The following is a 16,088-nucleotide window of genomic DNA, read 5'->3' as shown; positions in this document are numbered from 1 at the left end:
TTTGTATAAAGGTATGTCATATGGCTAATAATGGCCCTTATCCCAGAAATCTATCAAAACATCTGCAAACCAACTTTGGTGGTCAAAGAAAATTTTTTTAAAAAGACATCCACATAGTGATACTTTTAAGGAATATTTCTTCTTTTCCCTCCTCCTAGATATATATTTGAAAGCAGTTATGCTGCAGTACTCAAATATTAGTGTGCCCTGAGAATCCCAGAAGGATCGTGTTAAAAGTGCAATCTCCTGGGCCCCCACCCCAGAAATGATCACTCAGTAGGTGTGGGGCAAGGCCACACAGTTACACAGGTAACGGTGATACAGGAAAGTCTCCAAAAACACCAGCTGAAGAGGTACACATGACCAGGATGTCAAGAGGACTTAAACTCTAAGCTCCGTTCTGGTCGCTGATCTTGGGCCAGCTATTTTATTTCCCCTCGACCTCCTTTTATTTAGTTATAAAAAGAACACAATGTAATATAACTCAGTAGACTGTGAACATTAAATAAAATTCTGTATAAAAAGTTCTTATGATGATCCCTGACACACTATAAACTCAAATTGTATTCTGTTCTTTTTTTTTCTTTAAGATTTTATTTATTTGTCAGAGAGAGAGGACAAGCAAGGCAAGGGGCAGGCAGAGGGAGAAGCAGGCTCCCCAGGAGCAAGGATCCAGATGTAGCACTCCATCTGAGAACCTTGGGATCATGACCTAAGTTGAAGGCAGACACTTAACCAACTGAGCCACCCAGGCGTCCCTCTATTCTGTTCCTGCCGTCCCCTCACTCAGCTGGGTTGTCAGGCACCTGGGTGGCTCAGTCAGTTGAACATCCAACTCTTGGTTTCGGCTCAGGTCACGATCTCGGGGTCGTGAGGTTGTGCCCCACATCAGGCTCCGTGCTCAGCTCAGAGTCTTCTAGAGATTGTCTCTCTCCCTCTCCTTCTGCCCCTTCCGCCATGCACGTGCACTCTCTCACTCTCTCTCAAATAAATAAATAAATCTTTAAAAAAAACATCAGGATGTCAAGTCACAGTCTCATAAGATGATTTACCTTTCTTATGTAAAGGCACTTGAAGCAGCATTTCTTTTCTAAGGAGATCCAGGGAAAGGTATTAATATGGGGATCTGAAGTGGGACTATTAAGTACTACACCTAGTTCTGGCAGAATGATTTAAAGGGGGTGGTGGTCAGGCCAACTTGAGCCCCTTCTCAAAGAAGCAGAAAATATTTTTAAAGAAATAGAATACTACACATCAGTTACATTAATAAAATCTTTTTCTATTACAAAATCTTGTCTGTAAAACTGCCAATGTGCTTACTACAGAATTTGGTTTTGGTCATTAAATGCACAATTTTACTTACATTTCTCTGATTTTCACACTGTTGCTTAGTCTAATATTTGAGGCCATGACAGCACACAGAATATTCAAATTGGTTTGTCGCATTTTTCAGCATGAAAAACAGCCTCAAATAAAATAATATTTGGTAAAAATTTTATAAAGAAGGTTTTAAATGAAATGATCTCTTAAAGACAATTTAATTTGTACACCTGTAAAAAATTACCACACAGCTACAGTTTCATAGGGATACTCAATGGCTACCTTGAAAAGGAGTCCCACGAACAAAGATTCTATAGTTTGTGAGATGGGTCAGGGCCCAGCGTGTTCTACTTTTTATAATTTTACAAAGACAAAAAAATTACACATAGTCTTCTGATAAGACAGATAGCTGGTTTTCCTCTTAATTCCTCCCACTGAAAAAAAGCACAAACCTAGTGACTAAGCTAGCCATTCCTGTTTGTTTACTTCTTCTAGAAAGCTGTAAAACACAGTATGGTATCGTTCATTTGTACATTCAATAAATAACTCCTGAGGGCCTGCTCTGTGCCAGGGAGTGTTCTAGGCTTTGAAAAACGGAATTTACGACTCATTTTTCCCTTCTCCACTGACATGAGAGCTCTTATTTTCTGTAATTTGGCCAAGAACACATAAGGCTAGTCCTAAAAAGAGTCCGTGTAGGTTGGGATATGGAAGCAAGGGAGGGAGGGAATGGGAGAAAAAGTCTGACAATAATTTGTTTGGTAGCTAGCATCATAAAATCCTATAGATCCTGTAAGAATCACCACAGGTCAGAGAGGGGCAGAAGACCATACATATGGATTGATATCTGTGATTTAAACAAGCATTTGACCATGGCATGTGGAAGCTGGTGGAGGGTACAAACCGTCATGGGTACCATACGACCAGTGCAAAAAAAATAATCAAAACCTTATTTTATAGTCTCTTGATTGAATTTTGAAAGCATGCATGATCCTCAGGATCAGGAGAGCTTTGTCCTAAGAACTCATTGAAGACTGGCTTGTAAGAGACTACATGCATGGAGAAATTTGGAAGTGTTAAGCAGATTGTAACGAGAACCCATAGAGGCTGCTACCCTTCTAACCTGTGCAGCAGCTAGCGCACTCTTGTGGTCTTCCAAAGTCACTACAAGTTGTTCATGCTCGGAGAGTAAATTCTTATGCTGTTGCTACACAAAAAAGAATTTTACATGTTGAGATTTAACATTCTAAGACAGATTCTTCTTCGGCTGACAGTGGTATGAGCACCCAAACGTAGTTTGCTTGCCTGCTTGTTCGCTGTTCTTGAAGCACTTGCTAAGTGTAAAAATCATTGTAGAGAGAATACGATAAGGTAGTATTCTGAAATCTAAAACAGCTTTCTAAGTATCATAATCCCTTACAATGAAATCAAAACTAAAGGAACAAATACTTCATTATTAATAAACCTTTGTAAATAAAAAGCTTATTAAAATCCAACCATCTAGCCAAAGAATCACTTTGGTACTAATGAAAATGTTTGGATTTTCAGACCATCTTTTAGCTTCTAACGCAGTGGGCACACTCCCAGATTTACGCAAAGCCCAAAATAACAACGTGGGTTTGTAATGGAGGTCAATTAGGGAAAGACACGTAAAACTGTTCTACAAGGTAAAGCAGGGCAATACTAAGCAGTCAGATGCCAGGTTTTGTTTTACCTTGACGTCTTGGAGCTGTGTATGGATGTCCTGGTGTGCCTTTCGGAGTTGTCTGTTCTCTTCTCTCAAATTGTACACGGTTTCTATTTGTGGGGGGAAAAAATCATGCATAAAGCCTTGAGATTTTTCTGGCTTCTGATTCCATTATTTTCATATCTAAACCTTCACACAACTATTTTTAGGATTTGTTTTTAACTCTGACAGTATTGTATGCCAAATCAAGAAAAATTCTATTATTTTGGGATGTGACATGGATTCAGCTTGCCATTCTAATGCAATCTGGTTCGGCAGTTTAAATACTTTTAAGGAAGCTACACACAGTGCAGAAGCAATGATTTCTAGTTACTCAGGAGTTAAAAATGAAGTATTTCTGTAAGCAAGTCTTCAGGAATAAAATGTAACGGGCAAGGATGGAGTAAGATTTGAGTTTCTCCACAAATTAAAAAGAAAGTTAACAAAAAGTACAAATCCTATTTCTCATAGCATGAATAATTTCCAGAGACCCCAAAAGTATTTTAATTACAAAGAGAACTCAAGAAACAAAGAGACAGAAAGAAACCTCATTTACCTGCTTAAAAATTCTCAGTATATTTTCCTTCTCCTACCAGTGAGTTCTTGCCTGATACAAATTCCTCTCCCAACAGCAATAGGACAGTTCCTTCCAGGGCAGCAATGTGAGGTTGTAGCTGTCTCAGAAAAGTCCTATAATCTCTTTAATCTCAAGCCTACTGTTCAGGGAACAGCCTCAGTGACTTGGAACCTTGATTCCAGGCCCACCTCTCCTACCCTCTTGGTGAATTTCTTACTTTTGCTGTTATAAACTGACAGTCTGAATCCAATTCACATTTTTTCCCCCCCGACCCCTGCAGTGTTGGCCTATGAGGAGTTTTCCACATATGAAGAGTTGGCACCATTTAAAAATCAAAAATCTGGGCTTACTAAGACCTGGCAACATGAGGCTATTCTCAGGTGACATGACTCAGCAGAAGGTGAATGGTGGCAGGTGACAACATAATTCATTTTTCAGTGGCTGTTAATAATGATGCTGAGACAGCAGGTCTGAGTCTGCGCTGTGCTGGGCAAGCTGTCCCTGAGTGGCAGTCACTAACTGCAGACAAAACACTAGCTCTCCAGTGCGGCACTCAGCACTGAAGCGAAGTGCCCATCGCCGTCTCTCATCACATTTCCTGCCCATTTTTATGCCTTTATTGTCTCTGCCTCACCCCTGAGTTCTGGGTGGCTAACTGGGTGTAGGGGAGAGGTCAAGAATAAGGTGGGGAAGGTTCTATCTCAAAGGTCAAAATAGGACACCACTGGCAATCCAAGGGGACTGTCAGTGTACTGTTGACCGGATAGGGCTTTTCACACACACGCGCGCACACACACACCACACACGCATACACACACGGGCATACACATACACACATACACATGTATGTACACACAAATACCCAAACTGCTAGCTTCTAAAAGAGTTTCAGATCATAAACCTAATGGCAGTTGCTTCTGTGCCTTAACTGTATTGCCCTGAGTAAGTTATTTAAGTTTATAAAGCCTCAGTTTCTCCCTTTGTTAAATTAGGCTAAGCACAATGCCTAGCTTATACGTTCTTATGAGAATTAAAATAAAGTAACTACATGAAGAGTTTCACCTGATACTAGCACATGGTAAACATTTGTTGAGTGTCTGCTATTATTATAACAGAAATGAAAAGAATAATTATCTAAGCTTCCATGCGACCAGTTTCTCTCCCAGGAATTCTAAGTTCTCCCCTGGTATCACATTAAACTTGACCAGAGACTACCTGGATTATATGTCTGAGTTGCCACCACTGACCTGCATCTATCACCATACGTTTAACTTACCGTCCGAAGCTTTCATCAAAGATCAGAATCAAGCACAAGTGCCGACGGAGAAACTGCTCATAAAATTGTCATCAAAAGCACTGTCACACCCTGTTAAGGCCTCTGAGAAATTTCTTCCAAAAATCAACTGAGACCAGAAATACTCTTCTCTCTCGCCTCTTCTCTTTCTTCCCCTTTGTCTGTTTCTCCCTCCACACAGGGTAGGTATGTTCCCTTTCTGATGATAAAAGCCCCATAACTTACTGCCTTTCCCTTTCTGTCCTGGTGGCCAGAAAGTTCAGACCAGGTTATGAGGCTTAAATTATTTTAGTATGCAGAACTCACATACTTGTGTCCTCCTATTTTCCATGGTTCTGATTTATAACTTCTACACATAATTTGTTAAAATTTTACTCTAAATGCACTTTGTTTCAAAGAAAGGACTATAGAGTAGACATTAGAAAACATGCTTTATTACTTCCTTTGTGACGACGTTTCTCTGTTTGTTATCTTAATGACCCCTACCGTCTGCCAGATCACCAACAGCCAACCAACGTCCCTGCATGTCTATAGCTCTTGCGTAGACATGGCCCAACTCACTCAAGACCACCTTAACCTTTCATAATCTGCCTCAATGGCTACTCAACTCTTGTGTGCCTTTTTGTTATAACTTATTATTTGAAAATACTTATAGACAAAACTGCACGTGAAAGTACAGAGAAGATCAAAGTTCTTGTCACTCAGCTTTCTTCCATGATGGTATCTTATATAAAATCAAAATATTGTTTGGCGCAGTAGAATTAACTGGACCACAGACCTTCCTTGGATTCCACCGTTGTTTTCACAAGCACCATGTGACTTTTTAAACCAATTCTCACACTTCAAACCTATTTAGCACCTGAATAGGTGACTGCACAATATTTTCCTTTTTCAGAATTTGCATACACTCAGAGTGATACAATTTGTTACCTAATACTATGAAAACACCTCAGGGCACCTGGGTGGCTCAGTGGGTTAAAGCCTCAGCCTTCGGCTCAGGTCATGATCCCCGGGTCCTGGGTTGGAGCCCCACATCAGGCTCTCTGCTCCATGGGGAGCCTGCTTCCCCCCCTCTCTCTGCCTGCCTCTCTGCCTACTTGTGACCTCTGTCAAATAAATAAATAAAAATCTTTATTAAAAAAATACTATGGGGCGCCTGGGTGGCTCAGTGGGTTAAGCCTCTGCCTTCAGCTCAGGTCATGATCTCAGGGTTCTGGGATTGAGTCCCGCATCGGGCTCTCTGCTCGGCAGGGAGCCTGCTTCCTCCTTCCTCTCTCTCTGCTTGCCTCTCTGCCTACTTGTGATCTCTGTCGAATAAAAAAAAAATAAAAAAAACTTTAAAAAAAAATTAAAAAAAAAATCTTTAAAAAAAAAAAACTATGAAAATACCTCAAGCTTACACTGATCCTATGTCAGTAACTGTTCTAGCTGTTTTACATAACCCTCGCACCAACCCTATGAAGTTGATAACTTTTGGGGGGGGTATTTATTTATTTTTAAAATAACTTTTTATTTTTTTATTAACATATATTGTATTATTAGCTCCAGAGGTACATGTCTGTGAATCGCCAGGTTTACACACTTCACAGAACTCACCATAGAGTTGATAACTTTTTATGAGTATCCCAGTTCTACAGATGATGACCTGTGGTGATCATACCATTTGTCCATGTCATATAACTACTAACTGAAGAGGCCAGGGGTCACCAGGCTCTGACTGTGGATTCTGAGCTTTTCAGAGCTACTACTAGTTTCTTTGGCTCCTTGGAGATCAGGAAATGCATGGGATGACCTTGATCACTCATCACACTGAATGTGGAGCACTGAGGGCATTTTGTGAGTTGGGGTCAGAAATCTAAAGATCTTACAACACATGTAAAATGAGAACTGTCTTGCCTGGTGTGGCCAATGTGCCCCATTGAGAAACACCAAGTATTCTATTCTGTTTCCTAAACAAACCCCAAGGGATAAGGATAATTGTGAAATGTTACAAATAAGTGAGTGGCGGGTAAAGCACCACTTTGGAAATGTGGTGCAAACAAACCCAATTCTACTGCTTTTCTGAAACATTAAACTGAGGAGTTAGTTTCATATAAACTAGCTAATCCGACTTCCAAGTACCTTTTAGCTTAGAAAGCTCTTGTTCTTTCTCTTGCTGTAGCTGCAGGTACTTCTGCTTATGGTCATTAAACGTCCTACTGAAGTCTTCTCCTTGTTTGCGATGTTCCTCCTCCAAGTCACTGTGCTGTTTCTTCAGCTCCTCGTGTTGACTCTGCAAAGATGAGAACCTGAGCAGAGATGTACATTCTCTAAATTATACCACAGAATCTACAGCCTTTCTCTCTCAAGAAAGAACAGATGAAGCAGGAGGCTCTGTTTTCCTTGGGTTGCTTTTAATTGGGGCAGCTCCCCTCCATTTCCCTTACATTTCAAATCAAGGGTTTGGGATCATGGCCAAAAACAATTTTCCCCTTCATTTTGATTGTCGGCAAAAACAACAAGAAGTTAGAACTTAGCCATGGGAGATGGAAAGGGGAAGGAATGGGGAGACTCCCAGCAGCTCAAATTGCTGTGGAGACAAGGTAAAGCTATCAGAAAAATTACCCCTCCACAGCTATTCCAGACTTCCTCTTTCAATCTGATGTTTTCCCAGCAACACTTTTTATTTCCTTTCTTTAATTTTCAGGCTTCCTGGTAATCTAGTTTTAAAAAAAAGAAAAAGATTTCTTTCCCTTTGGGGCAAGTAATACACATTGTTTATGGAATGATTCCTATTTACTTTACTCCTAGTCATAATATGACACTGAACTGACAATCTAGGTATATCCCACAGTCCCCAAATGCTAATGTTAAAGGATGGTCTGTTTTAATCCATGCACTGCTTTCTTGATACCACGAAAACTTCTGGAGTCAATGAAAAGCATTCGCTCTCCTGATACAGGAGGAAAGACAACACCAGACAAAAAGCGAGGCGGGCAAGGGAGGGAGGCTGGAGGCATGGAGATCATGGCAGGGTTGGCCTGCTGTGCAACACACTTGATGGCATCCACTCCCCTCTGCTATCCTGACGGAAATCATGAATCTCTCCCTTCCACTCTCCCTCTCTTTCTAAGTCTTCTTGACACACAATAATGAGTTTTACCCAAGAACCAAGGAAGGAGAATCTTTAAATATAAATCGTGTTCCTTTGGTAGGTAAAAGGACACATTCAATATTAGTAACGTGAAGGAGGCGTTTAATCATTCTACTGCCTCCAGTGTGCCTAAGATAAAAGAAACATCTAAGGAAAACCACTGTGAGAAACTGAGCAAGCAAACACGAACAAAAAAGCCTTAAAGGATAAAGAGAAGAATAAAATTAAAAATTCTGTGACCAGAGAGACTGATTTACAAGAAAATGTAAAACAAGCTAACTAAAATTGTTGAAATTGGGTGGTAAGATGAGGGAACATTACAATTCTATGTCATTTTTAGTGAAATATAACTTTAATGTACCATCCTACCACACAAATCAATTTTCTGTAAGCTTTCCTTAATCACCTGAGTTACTTAACTCTTTCATTCACTCATTCATTCATAGAGAACAACTTTAAATTAATTACTCACTTTCAACATCTGATGTTGCACATTCAACGCACTGTATCTACTATTGGAATCTTGCTGTAAATGGAAAAGAAAATAGTTAACATAAAGATAACGAATCTAGCTCTCTGCTAAACATATCTTAAAGCACTTAACAGAAGAATTCCATTTATTTCACTTATATAAGCTACAATGAACTCTATGCTTGAACCACGATGTCTCTGGGGCCATCTCTTTATTTAATGGCAGGAATGAAGCCTTAACATTCCTGTAAGCTTGCTAGAGATTAATAAAGAAATAGCAAGACATGGGATCATAAAACAGCGCTGTAGCAGGGGCCCTGGAAATGATTTACTTCCCCTCTTGAGCAGAGCTAAGGTTCTTTGCACAAGGAACTTGTCCTGAGACAGTCACTGTGCACGGCTGATATACTGTGCCCAGTGCTCCGAGGGGACGTGGGGGTAAACTGACTAGGTCCAGGCCCTATAAGCTTTGCAAGGCTTAAGAAAGTGGAGAGAAAAGGTGCTTTCTCTTCCCTGTGCTTCAGTGGATAAGGGATTCTCCACATATTACTTTACCCAAATGAGACTCCCATTTCACAGTGTGAAGAGATGGAGAAAGGATGAAGAATAAGCCAAGGGCAAACATTTCCTTTAGTAGCAGAGCCAGGGCTGAAGCGAGCCTAAGCCATGCTCCGGTGGTATAGGTGAGAGTCCCAGCTGAACATCCTGACATGTGGACTCCACGGACCCTACACACATCCATAGTCCTGGGCAAGCCATAAGTAGTCTGTGCACAAGACACCCAACCATCTTCTCCCCTCGCTGGGTCATCTACCTGATGTGCCATAACCCCTGCTTTGGCTTTAATACAAGCATACCCACAACCAGTTGTTTCTTCCATTTTTTTTACCATTTCTAAAATGAACTGCATTTTTGCTCTGTTGCTTTGTTTTATTGCTAATACAAAGAAGCTATATTATGAAATGCAAACAGAAAGCATACAGTTTTAGCTGGGGCTTTCGGAGGAGGGAAGAGCTGAAAGCTGTCAGCCTCCCAGCTCTCAGAGGGACTGACTCTTCTCAGTTTTAATACCCCCAAAATGTCAGTGTTTCATTGAACGAATGGTTATATATTTTCTTAGAGTAAGAGAAAAATTTGCTTTTATCCAGTTAATTTGGACTGTGAGAGTAACACTGCAAGATTTTTGGGCAGCAATAAATAATATATGTGTGTGTATGTATGTGTGTGTATTTCAGCCCTACAGCCCCAATGATCAACATAGTTTTTTTTTTTTTTTACAACAAAAAGATTTTACAACTATTACTTCCCTCTCCTTTTCATAAAATAATTGAGGAAAAAATCGAAAACTTACCCTTCCTTTATTTAGTGTTTCTTGGGCTTCTAACTTATAAACAAGAAAATCTGAAAATAAAAAGTGGAGAAAATTGAGTGTAATTAACTCATTCATATCTTGAATAAAGAAAATATGCATTTTAAAAAAATAATTAAAAACGAATTTAGAACGTGCACTCTGTGATTAACTCTCCTTGAAATTGAGGGGAGAAAAAAAAAGGCGCATCTAAAGACAGAGATGATTTATTGCTCTCCACTAGATGGCACGCTAAAATCACTCAGGACTTTGAAAGAGACCTCAAACCATGAAAACCATCTTAATGCTCTTAAAGCTTTATTATCCACTAGATGGCTCTATAAAATCACTCTGCATTTCAAGACAAGAACAGTCCAAATCCTATCAAAGTATTTTAATGATGTTAAACTCCTATTCTTCCTACAGGTTTAAGCCAAAGGTCAGTAAAACATCCTAACCCATACTGCCCTCCTCTTTTCCCTCCCTCTACCCCACACCAACATAATTAAACAGAATACCCAATTAATATTTCCTCACATGATTTCACAAAACATGAGTAAATAAATAAAAGTAAGAATATGGATCATCTCAAATCACATGCTGCATAAAGCCTATGCTAGATACTAATTTTTCACACGGAACCAATCAGCTATGCCAATAAAAGCCTTCACAAGATGAAAACAAGTGCGTAACTTAAAAGATACCATACCAACAGCAAAAAGAAAAAAAAAAAAAAGAGCGAGAGAGAGAGAGACGCCATACAATGTGATCAATTTATTATGTTGTAAATGCACATATCTGTATGTATGTATGTATCTATGTGTGTGTGTATATGAACATATAAAATCTGTCCTATTCCAGAAACACATGCTGTTACTTCCTGGTTCTTTATGGACAGAACTTTCAGGCATGAGTAACATAATGTGTGTAATATTCAGGTGAAAAGCTGTTTACTTCTGATACAATATGTGTAACCAGTAACGTGAACTGCCTCAAGGCGGCACACACTGAATGAAAGACTCGGAATCCAGTCTTGAGCAGAAATTACTGTGCTGTATGATGCATAATATAGTGCTTGACTTTCTCTGTCTACCTATAAAAGTGACTTAGATTTGATTTGAGAAATTTGTTAACAACAACAACAACAAAACAGTAAAGCTAGCACACAATGTTTCAAAGGGAAGTATGATAAAAAAACAAAGAACACAAACTGCATTTATATTTACCTTCCTTTGCTTTCTTATGTTCAAGTCTTTCCTTTTGCAAGGATTTCTCTAATCTTGATCTGTGTTCATAGACAACTGAAAGAAAAAAGTTAAAATTTGTCTGCAAATAATTAGAAATTCCAAAGTAAAACTAGTATATCAATTTTCAACACGGAGGGGAAACAACACTTGATAGAGTCTTCACAAATAAAATAAAAGGCGTGCATTTGTAAGTTCCATATTCTGGGTAAAAACAGCCACAAATGACAAGTCTGAGCTGACTTCTGCACAGTCCACTCCTTCATAGAAGCAATACTCTGAAAGAATGCTCCCTCCTTCCACCTTCTTTGCCGGCTCCTTCTCAAAACCTTCTCTGTGAGGTTCCCTGTCTTTTGTTGGGCAAATGTGTCTACTTTCTTGACTTCTACCACCGTTTGCACCGCAGTCAGCCCCACATCCATATTTCTAACTCCCACCTCTCTCTTAGGTATTAGAACAGCATTTCCTAAAGACTCCGGGGTTTTTCCACCTACTTATCCCATGAGTACTGCCAAGTCCACATGATCCGAGCCGGAACTAAGGCTGCTGGACCCGTGAGTAAACCTCAGCAACCCTACTGGCATGAAAGAGATGGTGCATTCCACATGAAGGAAAACACCATGAGAGAGCCACAGAATGAAGTGGGGAGGGACTCAAAAGAGAACCTATGAAGGTCAGGTTCACATCTGCCAGTGGCAAACTGATGCCATGCTGTCAGACTTTCCTGTCCTCAGTTATCCTCACCTGCCCTGTCTACACTGAAGAAGCCAGTGTTGCCTGGTGAGCAGAGAGGAAGTATGGATGTCATGGGGGAAAACGGAGGAGGAGGAGCTTATCAGATCTCTCCTTCCCACCTCAGGCTGCACATCTACAGCAAACAGGAGCTGGAAGAGTAGGAAAAGCTCTGCCTTTGAAAGAATAAAATAATAAGATGGGCATTTTATTTATATAATAAAATGTATGAATATGGACTAAACCAGATGTAATACTTACTAGATCGAGACTGTGTTTATGGATAAAAGTTATTAATACTTTTTTTTTTTTCCTAATCTGAGAGAAGTCGAGAAGTATCCAAGACTGTAAATATTTCATTCCAGGACAGAAAACCCAGCCTCACAGAGTGGTTTGTAAAAGGCGAAGAAGGGGGGAAAACCCTGAATTTCTGATGCACGCTTTGAGTCCTGTTTGTGCAGCATTATGGTCACATATGATCTCATTCCTGGCCAAACTAAGCCAAAGCTGTCAATTGGTTCTCCTACCAGTCTTCAGCTGCCTTTAGCTACCTAAGACAAAATTCAAACATCACTCACTCACTCACCAGGCACAACACACCCAATTGCCTAACACTACTGGCCTTCCCAAAGTGCCACGGTCATAGCCATTCCCCTCCCTCACACCTGCTATAACCCCTTGCTGCTCGAAGGGATGCCCTGTCCCTCTGGCCCTTTCTCCAGGGTCACAGCTGCCAGTGACCAGCTACTGCTGTCCTCCTTCCAACATCTCCTGCATCTTCCAGCATCTCCTGCGTCCCCCACCTTTTCCCCACGCTTCATGTCTCATCTTGTCAAGCCACAGAAACCTTATGTTTCCCGGGTTCCCTCTACAGCTACCACAGCCCCGACCCCCTACTCACACTTCTGCTAACACCTCTGTGCACACCCCTCAGAATGCTGCCACCACCCAGACTGGCACGGTGTCATCCGCCGGCAGCGGCTTCCCCACCAGCCTTAGCCTCCCACTTAGTGAACCCAACAATCCCTGCCCCAGTCCCTTTTCCACCTGGGTTCTATTTTCTTTGCCAGATGACCTCTTTCCCTGCCAGTGCTGATACTTTAAAGGATCCAATGCAACTCTGTGTTTATTGAGCCGAAATGGGAAAAGAGACGCGGGCCTTGGCCACAAGCAGTTCAAGTTTAACACAGTAGATAGGTAAGGTAATTTTTTTGTATAATTAGAGCTGAATACATTTAGAATAATAAAAGTATATTTAAGCCCAAGGAAAGACAAGGATGAGCTCTGGGTGGGAGAGCAGTGAGGTAAACATCAGAGGTCATCAACTCTCGGCTGGCTTTGAGAATGAAGAGAAAATTTTTTAATACTTTTTCTAAATAAACATATATTATTAGCCCCAGGGGTACAGGTCTGTGAATCGCAGATTTACACACTTCACAGCACTCACCATAGCACATACCCTCCCCAATGTCCGTAACCCCACCCCCCTTTCCCAACCCCCCTCCCCCGAGCAACCCTCAGTTTGTTTTGTGAGATTAAGAGTCACTTATGGTTTGTCTCACTCCCAATCCCATCTTGTTTCATTTATTCTTCTCCTACCCACTTAAGCCCCCATGTTGCATCATCACTTCCTCATATCAGGGAGATCATATGATAGTTGTCTTTCTCTGCTTGACTTATTTCGCTAAGCATGACACGCTCTAGTTCCATCCATGTTGTCGCAAATGGCAAGATTTCATTTCTTTTGATGGCTGCATAGTATTCCATTGTGTATATATACCACATCTTCTTGATCCATTCACCTGTTGATGGACATCTAGGTTCTTTCCATAGTTTGGCTATTGTGGACATTGCTGCTATAAACATTCAGGTGCATGTGTCCCTTCGGATCACTACGTTTGTATCTTTAGGGTAAATACCCAGTAGTGCAATTGCTGGGTCATAGGGCAGTTCTATTTTCAATTTTTTGAGGAACCTCCATGCTGTTTTGCAGAGTGGCTGCACCAGCTTGCATTCCCACCAACAGTGTAGGAGGAACGGTTCCCCTTTCTCCACATCCTCGCCAGCATCTGTCATTTTCTGACTTGTTAATTTTAGCCAGAGAATGAAGAGCAATTTTGTAGAAAAGGGTGCCACGGGAGAAAGGCATTTCTGGAAGACATAACAGGGCAAAGGCACAGAGGTCTGAAATTGGGCTGAAGGTAGCCGAACTCCAAAAAGCTGTAAGTCCACTGATGAGAAATTACACTTTTTTCTAAATAAATCTATATGGTATATAAGTCCCTCTGCCAATTTCTAAAAGCCTATTAAAACCAAGGAGTTCCTTGAATTGGTACTAACAGTATCATCTGGAATGATGTTTGGAACAAGGTGGAGGAAAAAAAAGATTAGCACTATAAGGATCTCACTAAGCCAAGCTCAAAACTTGATGCTTACAGTCTCTGAGAATTTCAGTCGGGTGGGAAAAATGTACAGGGAAACAGGTATATTACAATGCCATCCTGATATTCCAGAGGCAACAACAAGATGCCACAGGGACACCTGAGCCCTCCTGCTGGGAGGAAATACACTCCCTGTCCTCTAATCCACTGGCCAAAGCTCCCAGGTCTGGGTGGAGGGTCATGGAAACATAAATAGGCCAGTTAAAATGGAATTTTAGTGCACGAAGTGGATACACCACAGATGATTTCAGCAAGCACGTATATCATCACTCAAAGAAAGGAACAGGAAGAACAGTCAAGATCTTTTTTCCAATGGAACTGAAGTGGCAGTGGGGGGTGGGGTGGGCCCAAGTTTAGTGGCTCCAAGGAGTTCAGGACCACTAGAGAAATGATTCCAGCCTAGAAACATCCATGATTTTAAAAGACAGCAGCACAGTCAACAAGACAAACAGGACAGGGCTGCTCACCAACCATCGCCAGCCACCTCAGACTCCGAGCGGTTCAACCTTATTATGGAATGGTAATGACAGATGGGAAATAACAGAGGGGGAACGCTACGTCTGCACATTACAATCTGGTGAAATTCTTTACTTAATATACAGCAGTAATCACTGCAAACTTGCTGTTGCAAAGTCAGTCGTGTATGGGACTTGGTAATCAGGTAATGATTGTCTTTGCACTGGGAAGCAGAAAACTCATCAGTATTATTTCACCTTCAGTAAAAGTGGAGGGTCCACTTGATTACACCAAGTAGAGAGAGGGACTACAGCGGATGGGATGAGAGGGTGGGAGACCGTGCTCCATTCTCTAGCCTCTTCCCTGCAATGCAGTCAGGTAAATAATGTGCCAACAGCCAGTCCAAAGTACCCATTTATCATACTGAATCACACAACTGTCTTTGACAGTTTTATGCTCCTTGGGAATTTACACACTCAACACATTAATAGCAGTGTTGTCTCAAGAGCCAGAAAATCCTAGGATACACAGTTATAAACTTTCGTAAAGTAACCTAAACAGATGCTACACGGTATCTACAAAGAGACAGACATGTTCGTGGATTACAGTCAAAATTCAAAGTTCTTGAGAAATCTGAGATATTCACGGATGAATAAGAAGGCATCACTAATAGCAAGATCTAAGGCATGAAGAATGTGGTTTTGCAAAGACAGTGAAAAAAAGATGTGGTAAACGGGAATAGAGGTTATACATACACACCATGAGGTAACTGTACTATGAATGTTCTCTTCCTCAGAACTGGTCAAGCCATTATTACAGCACCAGTTCCTGGTCCTGACGTAAAACAACCGAAGAATGCAGGAATGGAGTTTCAGGGTGGAAGAACATGAGCAAGGGGGAGTTGAGAAAAGGTAGTGGCAGCGACTGACCAAGGTGGGATGTGGGAGAAGTGCCGTTCCTACCGCAAGTACAGAAAAAGGAAAACCAGGCCAAAAGGAGCCTTAGAAGATAAGCTGAGGACACCACATCAGAGAAGGTGAGAGTGAAAATTCACCCTTGGAATTGCAAATTCAAGAAAGAAAGGGAGAGGGAAAGAGGCGGGCAGTAACAATGCTTGAGAGCACAGACTCTGGCGTCTAGATTCAAATTCCACATCTACTCCATATGGGGTACGCTGAACGTCTCTGTACCTCAGTCTCCTGACATGGTATGTGGGAATAATGACAGTATCTTTCTCTCTGGGTGGATGTCAGGGTTAAATGAGTTAATATGTGCCAAGTGCTGGCACATATTATTTCGAGTAAATGCTCGAAAGTCCGAAAATACTGTTTTCTCCTATCTGTGGT

The 16,088-nt window shown here is 41.1% G+C and overlaps 1 protein-coding gene across 6 annotated transcripts in view; it reads right to left on the bottom strand.

Moving 5' to 3' along the window:
- Positions 1–16,088, bottom strand: part of GOLIM4 (golgi integral membrane protein 4) — an 85,753-nt gene that overhangs the window by 22,373 nt on the left and 47,292 nt on the right. For 4 of the 6 annotated variants that reach the window (XM_059163541.1, XM_059163546.1, XM_059163542.1 and 1 more), the window contains exons 2-7: positions 11,096–11,170; positions 9,873–9,922; positions 8,523–8,576; positions 7,039–7,189; positions 3,035–3,117; positions 2,444–2,527 (exon numbers count right to left, since the gene is read on the bottom strand). In XM_059163541.1, coding sequence (XP_059019524.1) covers positions 2,444–2,527; positions 3,035–3,117; positions 7,039–7,189; positions 8,523–8,576; positions 9,873–9,922; positions 11,096–11,170 — 497 coding nt within the window. The remainder of the gene's footprint in view (positions 1–2,443; positions 2,528–3,034; positions 3,118–7,038; positions 7,190–8,522; positions 8,577–9,872; positions 9,923–11,095; positions 11,171–16,088) is intronic. The other 2 variants (XM_059163544.1, XM_059163545.1) reach the window with 1 other exon arrangement.

The sequence above is a fragment of the Mustela lutreola genome, chromosome 2 (assembly GCF_030435805.1).
Source record: "Mustela lutreola isolate mMusLut2 chromosome 2, mMusLut2.pri, whole genome shotgun sequence".
Lineage (NCBI taxonomy): Eukaryota > Metazoa > Chordata > Mammalia > Carnivora > Mustelidae > Mustela > Mustela lutreola.
Note: the sequence above shows the minus strand (reverse complement) of the source record. Positions and strands in the feature narration are given on the sequence as shown.